The sequence below is a fragment of the Scardinius erythrophthalmus genome (genome assembly GCF_964197995.2).
Source record: "Scardinius erythrophthalmus genome assembly, chromosome: 7".
Taxonomy (NCBI): domain Eukaryota; kingdom Metazoa; phylum Chordata; class Actinopteri; order Cypriniformes; family Leuciscidae; genus Scardinius; species Scardinius erythrophthalmus.
In genome coordinates, this window is record NC_138227.1 from 24979397 (window position 1) to 24997529 (window position 18133).

Genomic DNA, 18133 nt, shown 5'->3' on the forward strand with positions numbered 1-18133 from the left:
GGCTACTTCCAGCAGGATAATGCACCATGTCACAAAGCTCAAATCATTTCAAATTGGTTTCTTGAACATGACAATGAGTTCACTGTACTAAAATGGCCCCCACAGTCACCAGATCTCAACCCAATAGAGCATCTTTGGGATGTGGTGGAACGGGAGCTTCGTGCCCTGGATGTGCATCCCACAAATCTCCATCAACTGCAAGATGCTATCCTATCAATATGGGCCAACATTTCTAAAGAATGCTTTCAGCACCTTGTTGAATCAATGCCACGCAGAATTAAGGCAGTTCTGAAGGCGAAAGGGGGTCAAACACAGTATTAGTATGGTGTTCCTAATAATCCTGTATATATATATATAAAGTTATAAATAGATCACATGAGTTTTAGGCTCAAAGCTGTGAGTACATTATTGTTTTTTTAATCTTTTCATATTTTGAATAACCCCCATAATAAATACCACATCTTCTACTGAGTGGAAAAGCATGCAACAGCAATGTCCCTTGTGCATTCTTTATTTTAAAATGAATTATTGGCATCATATAAGAAAACAGCATTTATTTACAAAAATATCAAGCATTTAAGAAAAAGATATTTTGCTCAGTACATTAGCCAACAACAATGTACAGCACCATAAATTGCAAACCCTGAGATTAGATCAGTGTCTAGTAATTAGATTGAGCTGCTGGTCTTTGGAAAAATAACAGAGAATACTTAAAAATACATAGACTGTATGTACTGCTCCTAATTCAGCATGATATTCACAGATATAATTATTTATTTTTTTCTGCCTTGGAATGTATCTGGAAGCTCAGCACGAATTGTATGTGCCAGACTGCGTAAAAGGCAAAGGCTTTATCAGACTCTAATGGTCTTATCTTACCAATGGTCGACACTTATCAATGTGGTGATTTAGACGATTTACATTTCTATATTACAATGGGAAAAACTAGGACGGCAAAGAACATTTTCATATGCACACTAAGCTTAAGTACAGAAGAAAAGTGATAGTATTTAAACAGGCATTCTGCATTGTTCTCAAAGTTCATTAAACCATTAAAACCACCACACAGTCATTAAAACACCCTTAGCTGCATCAATATTAAAACTGAAGAAAATAAACCTATTATATTCTAAAAGATCATATGAAAATGTTTGTCTTTCAATAACAGCTAAATGGCAGCGGTTCTCTGTTAATGGCCTTTGTTTTTATGGGGCGGCACCACAGAATTCATCACAATGTTAACGTTCATCGGCCACTCGAAACCATCCAGCATCTTGGCTATTGTTTCTCGAGGGACTCCGTGCTTGTTCCTCCTGTTGATTAAATGAATAGACAGGAAATTACCAGGTTATCCAAGCTCTATTAGACTGCTATACAAAGCCTGTCGTAAATGAAACAAATAAAAGAGAGTAACAATGTCTCTTAATCCAATTAAAGTCAGCTGGTCTTATTCACGAGGATTTGAAAGATACTCAGTGATCCTAGACTATAAAACATTTTATCCACTTAAACACAACTGAATTCCGAACCTCTGTACCGTAAGCCAAAACCTGATCCAAAGTCAATGGTCTTTCTCATTCAGTGAAAAAGACAAAGTCACTGTGTTCTTGGCCTGACATGAGAATCAAAGCTATTATCAGACTTACTTTTCTAACTGAGCAGGATCATATTTCCAGCAGGTATCTGGCTCAAAAAAGTCCACTCTGTATCCGTTCTTTAAAGCCTGTGTGAAATAAAGGAAAATAATAAAAATGTGTTACTAAAGAGAATCCTCTTTAAGAATCATAATGTAATGTCATGCAAGATATCTGGATTCAAACATATGGAAATGGTTGGTTGCATTTCAGACCGTTTCCAGAGTCAGTTTAAAGCCTAACTTGTGTTTTACAAAAGTATTTTTCACTCCAATCCCAGGCATTTCTGACACCAACTCACCAAATCAACATAAGGCTTCATCTCCCAGGCTTTAACATTAGTGTTGTCGATGATAACAGGTGAGCGGCCCTCCAACATCACCTGTTCAGCTTAGAAATGACAAAGACATACAAAAAAAAGGTTCAACTTAATGCTCTCTCTCAAAACATAAAATGCTCAAATTTACGAAAGTTTCCATTCTTAAAACTGTCTGAATAATTCCGTAAACAGACAAATCTTACAAAAATGCCTTGGCCCCCCAAAAAATAAATTATATTTTGCATGAATATTATTATTTATTTATTTTTGTTGCATTGTTACATTATTTTCAAGACAATTAAGCTATTTAAATATAAATCCCAGCCTTTTCATAATTCAAATGTCATTATATGTATTCGTATATCATTGATGTTTGACAAATAGAATAAAAACACTTATTCAATCTTTATTTAATCTTTGTTTTACTGTAATACAGTAAAAATGACTGTATTGCAGCAATAACAATCAAGAGTGAATCACCACTGAAAAGAATTACAAAAATAATAGTCCTGAAACTGATTTACTTTATCTAGTTTATTAAAACTTGATTTATTTATTTTGGGCTGAAATATGACCTGGACATATTTTCATAAAAGTTCAGCAATTGGCTGATTATGATTTCACTTTTGTAATGATGCCGTCTGAGCATAAACAACATCTGCAAAGTTACAACACTCAAAGTTCAAAGCAAAGGAAGATATTGTAGCAAGTCTAAAGACTGCTTATGTTCAATATCTAGATGCATGTATTTTCTTTCATGTATTATGTGCTCTGGTTGTGTGGGGCTTTAAGGCGTGGGCTGTTCTTCTGCAGAGGAGCCTGCGCAGTTACGCGGAGGCGGGGTTGAAACATTTTTTTTTTTGTTTCTCCATAAGTTTGGGACTGTGTGAGGCGAGAGCATCGGCCACACAGGTGCTCACGTTAATAAAAGAGCATTAAAACTGTTAAGTGAGTCTATCATTTTCTACAATCGCTACAATATTTGCTTTTAAAGAAATTGCTTTTTAAGGACTACAACAAACGGCTGGTAGGGACTACGTCACTTCTTCTTGAGTCTCTCCATCTTTATCTGACTCCGGTTTGAACATAAAAGGGTAAAGGTTTTTTAAATTTTCAGTGCATGTCTGTGTGAGGTAATCGAAGCTCCGCCCCCTGTGCCGGGAGCAGCAGCTCATTTGCATTTAAAGGGTTTTTGCTCACCCTCAAAAAGTGACAATTTGAACAAGCTATATAAAAATACCTGTGGGGTATTTTGAGCTAAAACTTCACACACACACTCTGGGGACATCAAAGACTTATTTTACATCTTTTGAAAAGGGCATTTTACCACCCCTTTAAATAAACATGTAATATAATCACATGATGAAAAAACTATATATATATATATATATATATATATATATATATATATGAAGAGTTCAGATGCAAAAGCCTCTAAGTGCCATCTGAAAATTTCTTCTAGAATGGTCGTTTTTATCAGGCTCGTATATTTAAGTTCAGTAATTTCACTTAAATGGCAATGAAAATTACCTATTAATTATAATTTAAGTGAAATTACTGAAGTTAAATATACGAGCTTGATAAAAATGATCATTCTAGAAGAAAATTTCAGATGGCACTTAGAGGCTTTTGCATCTGAACTCTTCATATATATATATATATGTGTGTGTGTGTGTGTGTGTGTGTGTGTGTGTGTGTGTGTGTGTGTAGCACAGTTCATCCTACAATTTAATTTTTAAATATATTTATATAAATATATATATATATATATATATATATATGATTAAAAGTATTAAGTTGTAGGATGAAAATGCTTGTGTCCAATGTATAAAAAGATGTAACACATAGGCTTTCCTCACCTCTCTTCTGATTCCAGTCGTGTGCGTCCCCAAGAAGAGCAGAATCAAAAACATATCTGTTGTCTTGGAAAAAGTAGTCATCTGTGCTCAATATTACTCCATTGGGACCAGTGGACAGGAGCTCTCTAAAATACATGCAGTGTAACATTAAAAAAAATCAGTTCTCTCCTTACCTAAACTAATCAAAACTAATCATGTTACAATGTTAGCAGAACTTAACAAATCAATACAAGTATTATTTGTAATACGTCTTTAGTATTTAATCAAACATTTGGCCACTGATTTGGTGTAGAAAAAAAGCAATGAGGTCTTTTCTCTACATATTTAGTTTTACTCACCTGGCCAAAGTGGATTTTCCAGATCCTGGGACTCCCCTCAACAAAATGAGCTCCAAATGTTGATATTGGTCTTTTTCATGACCGTGCTGCTGCCAGTGTGATAACGGTGTTTCATATCCCTCAGAGAATCTATGATCCTCCTGTGACTGGAAACTGCTACGTTCATGCCATCTGTTTGAAGGTAATGGTGGCCCTTCCATTGGGCCCCAGCTGTTATTTTTGTTGTTCGTATGAAGACCGTGGAAGTTCTCCTGAGGTCTCATGTCTGGAGGATACATGATTGGACCTCCAGAGGTTGGGGGAGGGAAGAACTGAATCCTCTGGTCTGGAGGAACCCATGGTGGAGGTGGATACCTTGGCTCTGCATGTCCTCTTTCACCAAAGTCATCCGTATTCCATTGTAAGTGAGGTCTCCATCTCTTTGGATCTTTTTGGTTGCGTTCATGTGGATCCGGGTAAGGTCTGTAGGCTCTGCCATGATCAGTTACGACAACAGGACTGTCCTTCCTGTTTGGTAGGTTGCTTTCAGGCTTCCAGGATGCTTCAACCTTATCTACTTCCTCAAGCTCTTTGTAAAATTCACAAAGCTCCTGCTCGATACAAGGTTCAGGGCGACACGCAGGCCCAATAAATGCAGTACTAGTGACACCTAACCTTCTAACGACACGGTTTCTGTCTGTTTGGCTTGTACTCTCAATAGAACATGTGTTCACTTCTTTCACATTAGCGCCTGTTTGCATTTGTGTTGAAGGATCCAGTTTTCCCCCATTTGGATCGACATCCTTTTGTGTCTTGAAATAACTTTCAGCAGGTAACGTTAAATAAGCAGATTTAGTGTGGTTAATCGTCTGATTATTGGATGATTTAGACACTGGAGTCACTCTGACATCTGAGTGAATTTGTGGTGTGGTTTTATATGGTTCCTCTACATTTCCACCATTAGGTGAAGTAGATTTACTGGTGTTCACATCTGGCATCTGTGAAGAATAATAAAACTGAATAAAGACTTTTAAAAATCACATAGTAAAGCAATTGTACACATTTATAGATTCACTGATTACACAAAGATTAATAAATCAAAGCAGGCCAACCTTTTAAGCATCTACAGATAACATAAAAATGTATAGACGCATATATCTGTCTGCTTGACAACCATCTTTTACTAAAACAACACAGAAGCAGTTTCGATAGTCAGGTCGTGTTTCAATGGCTATCAGTCATGACTCAGTATTCTACGAATGATCTTTTCTGAAATCGATCAAATTGCGCTGAAAAGCTTTAACGTTACCTGAAGTGTGGAAAAACTTGTAAGCACAAAGGTTAATTAAACGTTTTGTTTATCGACGTATATCTGATAGTACAGTAGAGGGAAGCCAGCCGCCTAGATACACTCAACACTACAAAGGGGAAATAAAAAGGTTTCAAAATAAAAGTCGTTAAAAAATAAAATATTGTACACATACACATGTATGCAAACATTGTACCGTTAAAAGTTACCGTTGTTATATTGTTTTTTAATCTTACCCCAAACTTTTCAACGGTAGTATGACCGGATAAAATGGTAATGTGATATAAAATAATATAATATGGCTTATGTTGTCATTTATATTACTGTGCATGTTTCATTGTGGTAGGATTGGTTGGATATTGTCAACAAGAAGTAATTACAAATTTCCCTCAAAGCTGAAGTGTGCTCCTCCAGTTTAACCACAAAATGTGTCAGTCACCACTTCCTCTTCTGTGAAGAAATGTGAATTTCGAGTCTACACAGCTAGCACTTTTTTGCGGCCCAACTTATTTAATTTATTATTGCCAAAACCATATTTTGTTTTGATGGATGACCTATACAAAATACACATAAGGAAGTAGAATCTTCAGATCATCCTGTAGACTGCTGGTAAACCGCTGGAACTAAACCAAAACTGCATTTTGAGTAAGTTGAGTCATTTCTTAAAGTCCCCCTGCAGTCAATCATTTTATCCCCTAAAACTCATCTTTGATAACCAAAATTACATATAAACGCTTTTTCTTGAAAATAAATTTATTCATGCCATTAAATAGCTTGAATGTAACACACCGCCTTATTTAGTACGGGTTTCTATGAATTCAGACTAGCCCCGTCAACTAATAGTCAGGGGGCCAATTCTGAAAAGGGCTTCCGTTAAGACTTTTGCGGACATGTTTTGGTACAAGCTGTCACCCTATTTTTTTAGTTAGAAGACACCCATAGGTAAGATATTATGGTGGTTGTCAAGCTGAATTTTTTTTTGTGTGACTTGTACAAGCAATTTCAGGCCAATTTTTTGGTTTCCTGCTCAACACGACATGCCAACAGTAAATGTTGAATATCTCCACAACCACAAGGACCATATTCATAAAAATGGTATCAAATGAAAGCCAACACTCATGGGATGTCTGCTGAAGTGTCAGAATGAACATTTATTGTACAGTGTAAGAGACAACAGAACTAGAACATGAAAAAAACTATCTCCGCCTAAAGAGAACCAGTTTTCAAAGTGAATATCAGCTTGGAAACATAACCTAGTATTCCAAAACCTCTATCAATCAGTACCCATATCTATGGGAATGAGTCAAGCCAAGTTTAAAGCTTGTAGGGAGAGACAGTGCAATGCTGCACAAGTTATAATACTTTAATGTCAAGGTGGAAATTTAGAACTGTAGATGATGGTCTATGGTGCTATTTGACTTAATTAGTGTACAAGGTTGTAACACAAATTATATTACATTCACATATCACTATAGTTATTAATTCCATCCTAACAAAACTGCTCTCTCACTTCTTTAGGGTTGGGGGTTAGTAACTAGTTAGTAGTAATAATTATGTAATAGTCGTATGGCAAAGGTATGTTTTTCCCCATCAAAGCAGTGGCTCTCAGGTTGGCAGAGGTTGGCTCTCAGGTTGTCAGTCTCATCCCTTTGAGACTGAATGGATTGAATAAGCAAGGTCAAGCTAAGCGCAATGCAAATAATGGTGTGTGTCTATTATATTGCAAAAATATTGCACAATATTATACTACAATAATCTCCAGAAAGAGCACAAAGACACCACTTCCTGAAAAATCACTTAAATCAAAGGGCTTTATCTTGGCTGTATTTTCCATATTTGTCTTGACAAATGAAACATTTTTCCCTATCAATATCTCTTCCTATTTGTTTTTCTTTGGACGCTAGGCTTACAGCTTCCTCTGGATCCATGTTATCTCATCTGAAGGCAAATAAATTTTTCACTACACTAGTCTGATTGGTTTCTGAGTGGATCACTACAATGTCCTCTGACATAAGCTGAGGGCTTTGCTATCTAACAAACTTATTAACACTTTTAGCTATAGCAGACTGTAAAATAGGCTGCTGTGCAGCAAATAAATTAAAAACAATATTTCCATTACACATCTGCACAAAACTTAATTTACCTATTAGTAAGTAAGCTAGTAATTATGAAAGTAAATTAGCCTAGCTATACACTCACCTAAAGGATTATTAGGAACACCTGTTCAATTTCTTATTAATGCAATTATCTAATCAACCAATCACATGGCAGTTGCTTCAATGCATTTAGGGGTGTGGTCCTGGTCAAGACAATCTCCTGAACTCCAAACTGAATGTCAGAATGGGAAAGAAAGGTGATTTAAGCAATTTTGAGCGTGGCATGGTTGTTGGTGCCAGGCGGGCCGGTCTGAGTATTTCACAATCTGCTCAGTTACTGGGATTTTCACGCACAACCATTTCTAGGGTTTACAAAGAATGGTGTGAAAAGGGAAAAACATCCAGTATGCGGCAGTCCTGTGGGCGAAAATGCCTTGTTGATGCTAGAGGTCAGAGGAGGATGGGCCGACTGATTCAAGCTGATAGAAGAGCAACTTTGACTGAAATAACCACTCGTTAAAACCGAGGTATGCAGCAAAGCATTTGTGAAGCCACAACACGCACAACCTTGAGGCGGATGGGCTACAACAGCAGAAGACCCCACCGGGTACCACTCATCTCCACTACAAATAGGAAAAAGAGGCTACAATTTGCACGAGCTCACCAAAATTGGACAGTTGAAGACTGGAAAAATGTTGCCTGGTCTGATGAGTCTCGATTTCTATTGAGACATTCAGATGGTAGAGTCAGAATTTGGCGTTAACAGAATGAGAACATGGATCCATCATGCCTTGTTACCACTGTGCAGGCTGGTGGTGGTGGTGTAATGGTGTGGGGAATGTTTTCTTTGCACACTTTAGGCCCCTTAGTGCCAATTGGGCATCGTTTAAATGCCACGGCCTACCTGAGCATTGTTTCTGACCATGTCCATCCCTTTATGACCACCATGTACCCATCCTCTGATGGCTACTTCCAGCAGGATAATGCACCATGTCACAAATCTCAAATCATTTCAAATTGGTTTCTTGAACATGACAATGAGTTCACTGTACTAAAATGGCCCCCGCAGTCACCAGATCTCAACCCAATAGAGCATCTTTGGGATGTGGTGGAACGGGAGCTTCGTGCCCTGGATGTGCATCCCACAAATCTCCATCAACTGCAAGATGCTATCCTATCAATATGGGCCAACATTTCTAAAGAATAAGGGTGTCAAGATTTCGATTTTAAATCGAAATCGATCGAAATTAATGCTCAATCTCGATTATCGAATCAAAAAATGGAATCGTTAATGCTGCCACGCCCCCATGTCACGGCAGCTCGGCTTGCCTGTAATAGGTAAAACTCCTTTTCTCGAGAATATTAAAGCCTTTATTTTAAAACACATTGCAGCTGCACAGCGAGAGCATCATATCTCGTCTGAGCGAGCTGATTGTCTGTGCTGCGGCAACTGCACAAACCTATGGCGAGTTAGCAGTTGCGTACCCTGCCAACCTTGAGCGCGCCAATTTGGATGTGGCTGGAGAGTATAATTCACAAAAAACTCGCCAAAGGATTTTAGGTTTAAATCGACTGAAGCGAAGTACCTGATATGAGCGAAATAGCACGCAAAGGCAAAGCAGTACTCGTTCCCTTATCTCTAAGGGAACCGAGGTTACGCAAGTAACCAAGTAGCCTACGTTCCCTTACGAGAACGTTCTCTCGTACTGCGTTGCAAACGCTGTGGGAACCCAATTTAAAACGCAGTGCTATTCGCCTGTGACTGCTCTGAGGAGTCCAGGGAGCCCCGGAACTATAATAGCCAGGTAATAGGTTATATTGTTTAAGTTTCCAATTGACTAAAAATATAAGTTATTGTTACATTATGTTGTTAATAAACGTTTTAAATTTGACAATGTAGTGTGTGGTATTGCGAACAAAGGTCAGATATTATTATATTGCATAAAAGTCTTAAAATGGCATAGCTTGTGCTTTCAATTTATTTTTTTAAAATCGAGAATCGAATCGAACCGTGACTTTAGAATCGAAAATGTAATCAAATCGAGGATTTGGAGAATCGTGACACCCTTACTAAAGAATGCTTTCAGCACCTTGTTGAATCAATGCCACGTAGAATTAAGGCAGTTCTGAAGGCGAAAGGGGGTCAAACACAGTATTAGTATGGTGTTCCTACTAATCCTTTAGGTGAGTGTATGTCTGGTAAGTATATAGCTAGTTGGAAAACAGTTTAGCTTACCTGTTTCTGGCAACATTTGATGGTAGAATGGTAGAATCTTGAGGTAAATGTTTGTGTAGACAAATAGATCAAGTTAATCTGTTGTGTGATTGTGTGATTCACTCCTTTATAAAGTTTTGTTCAGAATGTACTGTTGACACCTGCTGTGATCATATTCTCTGGATCTGCTGCCTCAATCTGCTGCCAAATCACAGCTGCGCTGACACAACAGTGCCCCTTGTGGTGTGATACTCTTGTGGTATTTATTGATTATTATTTTTTAATGATCATGCTTGCACATAAGTTGGATTATATTGCACATTTGCCCAAAATTACAATAGGTAACATGGAAGAAAATGGAAGCACTTTGGGGGAAAAAATCCGCTTTTACCACTTTTAAGAATATAGTGTTAAAATGGACAAAAAAAACATTTTCTAAGCTGACAACCTGGCTAGAACACATGTTGAGGGGATAAATATTAATACTGGATAGGTTGTATACTTGTACCAAAAAGTGTCCGACAAAGTTTTAATATCAGTTTTGGCCCCCTGACTATAACTCACACCAGCTCAGAGATCCACTCCCTGATCACACGGTGATGTGATTGGTTACAAGTTAGTTTGTGACGTCTGAAACACCAGCGATAAGCTTTAAGCTGTTTGGAGTTAATAAATAGGCTATACTGTGGTATAATTACAAACGGATGATAAAATATGCTATTTTATCTTTTTTTTATAACGTTTTAAATAACAAAGGCAGAAATACCTAGCCTGGGAAAACCCAGACTACTTCCGGCGAATTTTAATTCTCTCTTCAGGATAGTCTGGAGAAGAGCCCATTCAAACTCATTACTGTGCCGCTGAAATCGAGGCACCAATCAGAAACGTTTGGGGAGGGATTTACATGCAACGCATTCTCATCCTAGGGCGTCATAATACTGACGCTTTTGAAATTTCTTTAATATCCGACGCAAAGGGCACCCTTTAGCGTCAACATGTGACGCTGGTTGCCGCCGTGAAACATCACTCGTTTGAATCATAGACAGTATATAAACGAATCAATTATCGCGTCTGTTTTGAGCGATTTAAACTTACCGTTTTCGTTAAAACCGGAGCAAAGAACAACACTCGAAGCATACGTCATCCCCTTCATCGATCTGATTGGTTTTAAGACTATACAATTGCGCCCAGATGAATTTGAGCTACGTCAGTTGGTGACGCCCCTTTGGAAATGATTTGTATACATAGTTTCCCCAGACCCTATACTCAGTTTCAACTGAGAAGGGTCTGGTTTTAACCAGGCTAAGAAATACCCATATTTGCTAAACACTGAATATACATACAGAAATGTTGCTAAACTTTAACTTCTCAAATTCAGCAACATTTTTTATAACCACCAAAGCGACCATCAAGGAACTTTTCCTATAAAATCCCCAACTAAGCTCACAACAGGATAGGTTTGGCACTGTACATCAGGCACATAAGCAAACATGTGGTCATATGGGTTTTAACTGAAATCCCCTGTAAACACCCGAGGCAGCTTGGTAGGAGTAATTCAGAGCAGCTTTTAAGAATGTTTTCACTACATAAATGTCATATCACTTCCAAAAGCATTTAGTCATAGACAGGGTCAGATGGAAAAGAGAATAAAAACAAAACGTGTGTCCATGAAGGGACTGGTTTTCATGTTTATTAGTCATGACAGAGACAAATGATCCTCTTTGGGTTGCAATTTGTGATTACATGCATATTGTTCTTCTTTTTATTTTATATGAACGAAATGATATTAAGTATAATTTACATGTTTATTGTTTGTTTGTTGCTGATTTTACAGTCAGATAACTTCAATTCATGTACTACTTCTAATCATTCACTTTAATTCATTTAAATATCCTTTATTGTTTATTCACTGTATTCATTTACTTATGCATTCTCTGTACACATAGCCTAAAAAGAAATCTGTCCATTATGTGACAAAATCATACTAATAACTCACCATGAAAAAAACTTTTTTATTTTTCTGTTTATTTTTTCATTTTTTAACAGTGGTATTGTAGAGGGCATTACACATTTACAGTTTTTAGTTCAATAAATATATATATTTCACTTTCATTATTCAAAATAATGGAGACTTTCTACTGATTTACCAGCTCAGTAGTTGAAAACACTGCTAATTTTCACAGAAGTTGATAACAATTGACAGTTTATGGCACATCCACATTGTAAGTGCTCAACAGTTGAGTATAGAGTTGGCCCTCATGATGCGCATGACTTTCCGTGAGCTGTAACTGTATTCAAACTGAATATGGTCATGGTAGAAGTACAAATATCCTGTTAAAAAAGAGAAACGACAATTATTTTCATTAAGTCATTCATACCTTAGAGAATCGGTTCAAATACATTAGTTATGCAACTAATTCACACATACCAAAATGATAAGCAGCGGCATCCACTTCATCTCCAATTCCGGGAAAGTCTTCCTCAATGGATCGTGGGTATCCACTATCCATGGTGCCTGTCTGCTCATCGTAACTGGAGAAGAGATGCAGCTTACATTAGCTTTTTAGCATTCTATTGACTCTTTGTTTTGTCTGTGTGTTTGTGTGTGTGTGTGTGTGTGGGGGGGGGGGGGTATTTTTGTCCTCAGAATATTGTAACATACCTCCAGTATTCCTCTTCTACAAAAAGTAGAGTCTTGCCCGTATCTCGGATGTTTACAGCTGCATCTATTTTGCGGACTGTCTTCGGGAGACCCAGTTTGTGGATGTATTTTGGATAGCCGTCAACAAGATTGTAACCATTGAGAGCCCACATTTTGATACCTGTAATATTTGTCAATCATGAAAACATTAATATGAGTTAGTTTAATCTAACTCAAAACTGCATCTGTAAGTGTGGCAGTGTTGTTATTGTTCATTTAAAAAAGGCTAAAACTATTAAAAATGGTTTCCGTTAATTGAAATAAAGCTGAAATAAAATAAAATATAGATATTATATGTAAAACCTATAAAAAATGTTGCCCTGAAGAACTAAAACTGAACAAAAAAATGACTAAAATTAAAATAAAAACTGATACTATACTGACTATAAAAATAAAAGCTAATTTAAAATATTAATATTATAGCATTTGATAAATATGCGTTGTAAAGAAACCATTCACAATAAGTTGAGTAAAATAAAGATAAAATAACATAATCATTTGACATTTGAATCTCAAAACTAACCACTGAATATGATGACGACATCTTTCTCTGGGTTCTCATAGGCAGCATCTACTTTGTTTGGTATGTCAGGCCAGGTACTTTTAATGAGGGTTTGTTCAGGCTCAGGCATTTGTGTATGTAGCCGCCAGTAAAACCTGCCAACAAAAATATTATCAGGAATCCTATTAGGTTATATAACACATTATACAAGAGTTTAAAAAATGTGCTAGTGCAGCCAGGGACAGTTTTATCAAAACAATGAACTGTGGACTATTTTTGCACCTGTCTTTGAAAATGATTGTCTCTCCACGGAGTTCAGTGACAGCATCAAAACTCAGTTCAGGGTCACACTTGCTTGGAGCGTCGGGTTTGGGCTTGACCCTTCCATGGTTTGGGTTTTCACCTTTGATTAACCCAAAATTAGGTAGAATCAGGACTATGAAGACTTCTAGAAAAATCTATTGGTCGAAATGGTATATTACTCACCATAGAGAGACTGGATCCCCTTAATGTCATCCTCAGAGAGCGGGTAACCCTTGCCGTAGGAGTACACCGGGTACATCAGTGACCCAGGGTCAGAGGAATGGGCCATACCAAGAGCATGACCAAACTCATGGGCCGCGACCAAGAAGAGATTGAATGCTGCAAATAACATAGTGAAGATTACTATGATTAGAAATCAAGACTTTTCATATACACTACTGTTCAAAAGTTTAGGGTCAGTACATGTATAAAAAAAAACTATCTATTAATACTTTTATTCAGCAAGAGTGGATTTAATTGATCAAAAGTGACAGTAAAGACATTTATAATGTTACACAAATATTCTGTTTAAAATAAATGCAGGTTTTCTAGAATCAAAGAATTTCCACTAATGTTTCAAGAATGTTTCCACTAAAATATGAAGCAGCACAACTGTTTTCAACATTGATAATAATGCTTCATGAGCTTCGGATCATCATATTAGAATGATTTCTGAAGGATCATGTGACACTGAAGACTGGAGTAATGATGCTGAAAATACAGCTTTGACATCAAAGGAATAAATTACATTTTAAAATATATTCAAATAGACAACAGTTAAAATGAAATAATATTTCACTGTTTTTACTGTATTTTTGATCATATAAATGCTGCATTGTTGAGCATAACAGTCATTTAAAAAGTAGTACCGAACCCAAACTTTTAAAAAGTAGTGTAGTTACTGCATAAATGTGGTCTTTTTTTGTACCATGAGAGTCTTTGGTCCATGTTTCGTCCTCATCAAAGTGTGTATCACCACCGATGCCATTTCCAGGGGGGTAAGCATGAGCAAGAAGCCCCTCTGGTCCATCAAACGGGTTGAAGTCTCCATGTTCTGTAATTTGCATTCGAAAAAAGAATGGAAATTGATAGAAATAAACAGGAAGAAATATAGCCTTCATTTAATTCCCACTTCAGTGAATAATAAAAATGGTGGTACCTCTTGCTCCAAAGCTGATCATGATGTCAGCAGTTCCCACATGCAGTTTCTTAAACCTCAGTGGAGTCACACTGCTCCAGACATTTAAAGCATTTCGGATGGCTCTGTCCACATCCGCCTTCTTCAGGTCAGGAGTGTAATTCAGAATCCTGAAAGTGAATAAAACACATATTTAGAAAATCAAACTGCCACTTTTTTATCATATTCAATTATTTACTGTACAAACACAAACCTGAAGGTCACATCTGTGGTTTTCCATTTGAGGTCATTTGGAAAGTGATTATATTCGGCCACATCTGGAACTCCGCAGCGAGCCATTTCCATTAGCTCCAAAGTGTCGTCGTCCAGCTTTCCCGTAACGTCCAACCTAAAAAACTCTTGCATCTCTTGAATTTTCTTGTGCATGACATCGGATGATTTTCCTTCTCCATGTAGACCAGCCGGCATGCCATAGTACCTTCGAAGATATTTCTAAAAAAAAAAAAATCAATGAATACAATTTAAAGAACAGAAAATGAAGAGGCAAAGATTCGTCGCACAGAAAAATGCTCTCCCTACCTCAGCTAATAACACCTCGTCTTTCTCCTCACTAGAAATAGGTTTTGCTAAAGCGTGTGCAGCGATCACCAGCAATACCACAGCTGTGAGCTCCATGTTGACCGATTGATGTTCTGCTCGGTCTGACAGGGTTCTTTATAGTGCTCTCTCCTGTCAAAAATTGTTTGTGAATCATGTAAAAAGTACCTTGGCCAATCCGCCACTTCCTCCACAGCAGAATGTGGTTAAAAACTGCTTTTAGGACACCTGAGTGAGCAATGATATCACTGCTCCGGTGCTACTTTTAGCTTCAAGTGATTTGTTGACTCACTTTGGTAACGGACATGAGTAATGAAATGTTATGAAGTCGTGTTAGTGTTTCTTGTTTTGATAGTTTTTTGTGATTTTAGGGTTTTAGAAGCCCCAATAGTACATACCTCTCAGCCTTTATTTAAAAATTACACAAGAAATCTATCTTAAGGCCTTAATGATGGCAAATCACAATGCCAACTTCATTTCAAGAGAACTATTAATATTTCCAGACTGCTGGAAAGGATTGTGAATCATAGTCATTCAGTTTTGACTAAGACCTGGCATATGACTTCAAAACATGTAGATGATAAGACAATAAATAATAAAGACACCAAAGGATGCAGTCAACATCTTTCTACATAATTCAATTAATCAAAAGCGACATTAAAGACATGTATAAAATTCCAAAATATTTATTTTTCAAAATAAATCCTGATCTTATATCCATCAAAGAACAAAATAGATCAGTTTCCACAAAAGTACACTGTAAAAAAATAAATGCTAATAATCAAAGTTGCTGCCTTAAATTTTTAAGTACAATAAACTTGGATGTTTAAGTCATTTCAACTTGAATTACATTAAACTGACTTAAAAAAAGTCAAATCTTGTATAACTTGTAAAAAAAAGGTTTAAAATTGCTTAACTTATTTTGATGAGTTAAAGCAATGTAAAAACATGTCATAACTTATTGATCATACGTTTTTTTTTACAGTGTATTAACATTGATAATACAAAAATTTGTTTCTTGAGCATTAAATCAGCATATCAGAATGATTTCTGAAGGATCATGTGACACTGAAGACTGGAGTAATGATGCTAAGAATTCAGCTTTGCCATCATAGCAATAAATGACATTTTAAAATATATTCAAATAGAAAACAGCTATTTTAAATTGTTATAATATTTCACTGTTTTTAAAATAAATGTTGACTTGGTGAGCACAAGAGGCTTTCAAAAACATTTAAAAATCATACTGACCCCAAACTGAAAAACAAAATGCTCTGCATGTTTTGCACAGCTGTTAGGGCTTTTTACCAGCTTTGCAGCATCATCACATAAAAAACACTCAATATGTTTGTTGAACCCATTAAGCAAAGGAAGGACACTGTTGTGAATGACTGTTAATAATAGATTGACTATTTTTTCATATTTCCATTTGTTTGTCTCTAATTTTGTTTTAAGAAAAAAAAATAGTATTAAGATATATTATTAAGTCCAAAGTTTCAAAGAGCTAAATATTTCCAGGGCTGCAAGCGTAGGCATGTCCTGTTAATGGCAGCTGTCTCCCATATGGAGTGACAGAATTCTTGATATGTGACTTTGCAACTCCACACCTCTGTAAAGTACACACATTATTAAGCAGACAAGTGTTTCTAATAACACTGATTTTACTCGAGGTTTGTTGAGAAAATCGCTGCTCAAAAGCACTTGGTACACATACACTTGAGGCATAATGACGCGCAGAAAACAGTTTAACAGCACAATATACTTCATGTAGTTTTCGCAATTATAGGTGATTAGGGCGGTATGTAAAAATGAGCACTGTGGGGATTTTATCATCTGATGTTTTGTCTGCTAGTTACGTGAGAGAACAATATTAGGCAACAGTGGAAACATGAAATACACACACACACACACACACACACACACACACACACACATATATATATATATATATATATATATATATATATATATATATATATATATATTTCATTTTAGTGAAAACATTTGTCCAGATATATTGTTTGTGATTTTCTTCAAAATGAGCAGTTAAATCTTTTAGAAGACCATGATGTTGCAAAATACTGTGCAAGGGAATTAATGAAAGGAAAATGATTAATATATATATATATATATATATATATATATATATATATATATATATATATATATATATATATATATATATATATATATAATCATTTAAAAAAAAGGCAAGGACAAACTGACCAATGAAATCCTTAAATATGATGATGTTGTGATGATCAATATAACTGATTTGGCTTTTAAATATTTATTTCGAAATGAAAAAATGTTTTTTTATTGGTATAGCCAACTGTTGATTTAGTCCTAAAATCATATTTCTGACTTGATTACAAATCACAAACTATATTATATAAAAATAATATTGATTTTAAGTTTTTTTTCAGTGCCATAATTGATTCAAAATTTCATCTGTTTTAGAAAGCAAGCAGAGACATGTACAACACTGACTCAGGAAAAAGCACGAAATGTGATGGATGTAATTCATAACCTGGGGCCAAAATCTCAGACTTTTCAACATTTCAACAAAGGAGATGCAATGAACTCCTACACTTTCCTCAGATATTGTAGATGACGGGCACCAATCAAATCCAGGAGCTGAGATCAGATCCTTTAGTCAGTGGAAATACCCTCATGTACAAGTTGAAAAAGGTCTAAATTAATCTGTACTCTCAATACTTATTGTTAAAGAATGCATCATGGTGTTCTCTATTCTTAAAAACTGTGGTTGTAAATGACATGATGTTTACGAATAAATACGCTTTTCAAAATTAGCCATGAAAATGATGACATCCTTGGGACAGTTGAAAAGGGAGCAGGAGCAAAAATATAAATTCAGATATGCTGAATGAGTGTGAATCATGTCAGAATGAGGCCATAGGGAAATTCCCAGGTTCATAATGTGGATCATATCCCACATCTGCCATGAAAATATGAAGAATGTCAGGAGGACTCAGAGCAGAGAGCAGCTGGCAGTACTGAATAACTTGTGATTAGAGTGCCATTTACTGGATTAAACTGTTTGCTTTACATTTACATTTATTCATTATACTAGATGCTTCTATCTTAAGTGACTTACAGTTGAGGAATACAACAAGATTCAT

The 18133-nt window shown here is 36.2% G+C and overlaps 2 protein-coding genes across 3 annotated transcripts; both read right to left on the reverse strand.

The window, feature by feature from the left end:
* Positions 1–464: 464 nt before the first annotated feature.
* Positions 465–5588, reverse strand: n4bp2l2 (NEDD4 binding protein 2-like 2). 2 transcript variants are annotated; one of them, XM_081369761.1, is made up of 6 exons: positions 5439–5588; positions 4151–5127; positions 3813–3937; positions 1936–2024; positions 1647–1723; positions 465–1313 (listed from the first exon to the last, which is right to left on the reverse strand). In XM_081369761.1, exons 2-6 carry the CDS (start codon positions 5125–5127, stop codon positions 1190–1192), a joined length of 1392 nt encoding a protein of 463 aa, XP_081225887.1. In that variant the 5' UTR covers positions 5439–5588; the 3' UTR covers positions 465–1189. The 2 variants fall into 2 exon arrangements, with proteins under 2 accessions (XP_081225887.1, XP_081225888.1); XM_081369762.1 differs by having other exon boundaries at positions 470–1313; positions 5242–5551.
* A 6154-nt stretch (positions 5589–11742) lies between these two features.
* Positions 11743–15090, reverse strand: mmp13b (matrix metallopeptidase 13b). The gene is made up of 10 exons (XM_081369977.1): positions 14973–15090; positions 14647–14885; positions 14415–14563; positions 14184–14309; positions 13439–13594; positions 13235–13355; positions 12974–13107; positions 12412–12571; positions 12178–12281; positions 11743–12080 (listed from the first exon to the last, which is right to left on the reverse strand). Exons 1-10 carry the CDS (start codon positions 15066–15068, stop codon positions 11980–11982), a joined length of 1386 nt encoding a protein of 461 aa, XP_081226103.1. The 5' UTR covers positions 15069–15090; the 3' UTR covers positions 11743–11979.
* Positions 15091–18133: the final 3043 nt, after the last annotated feature.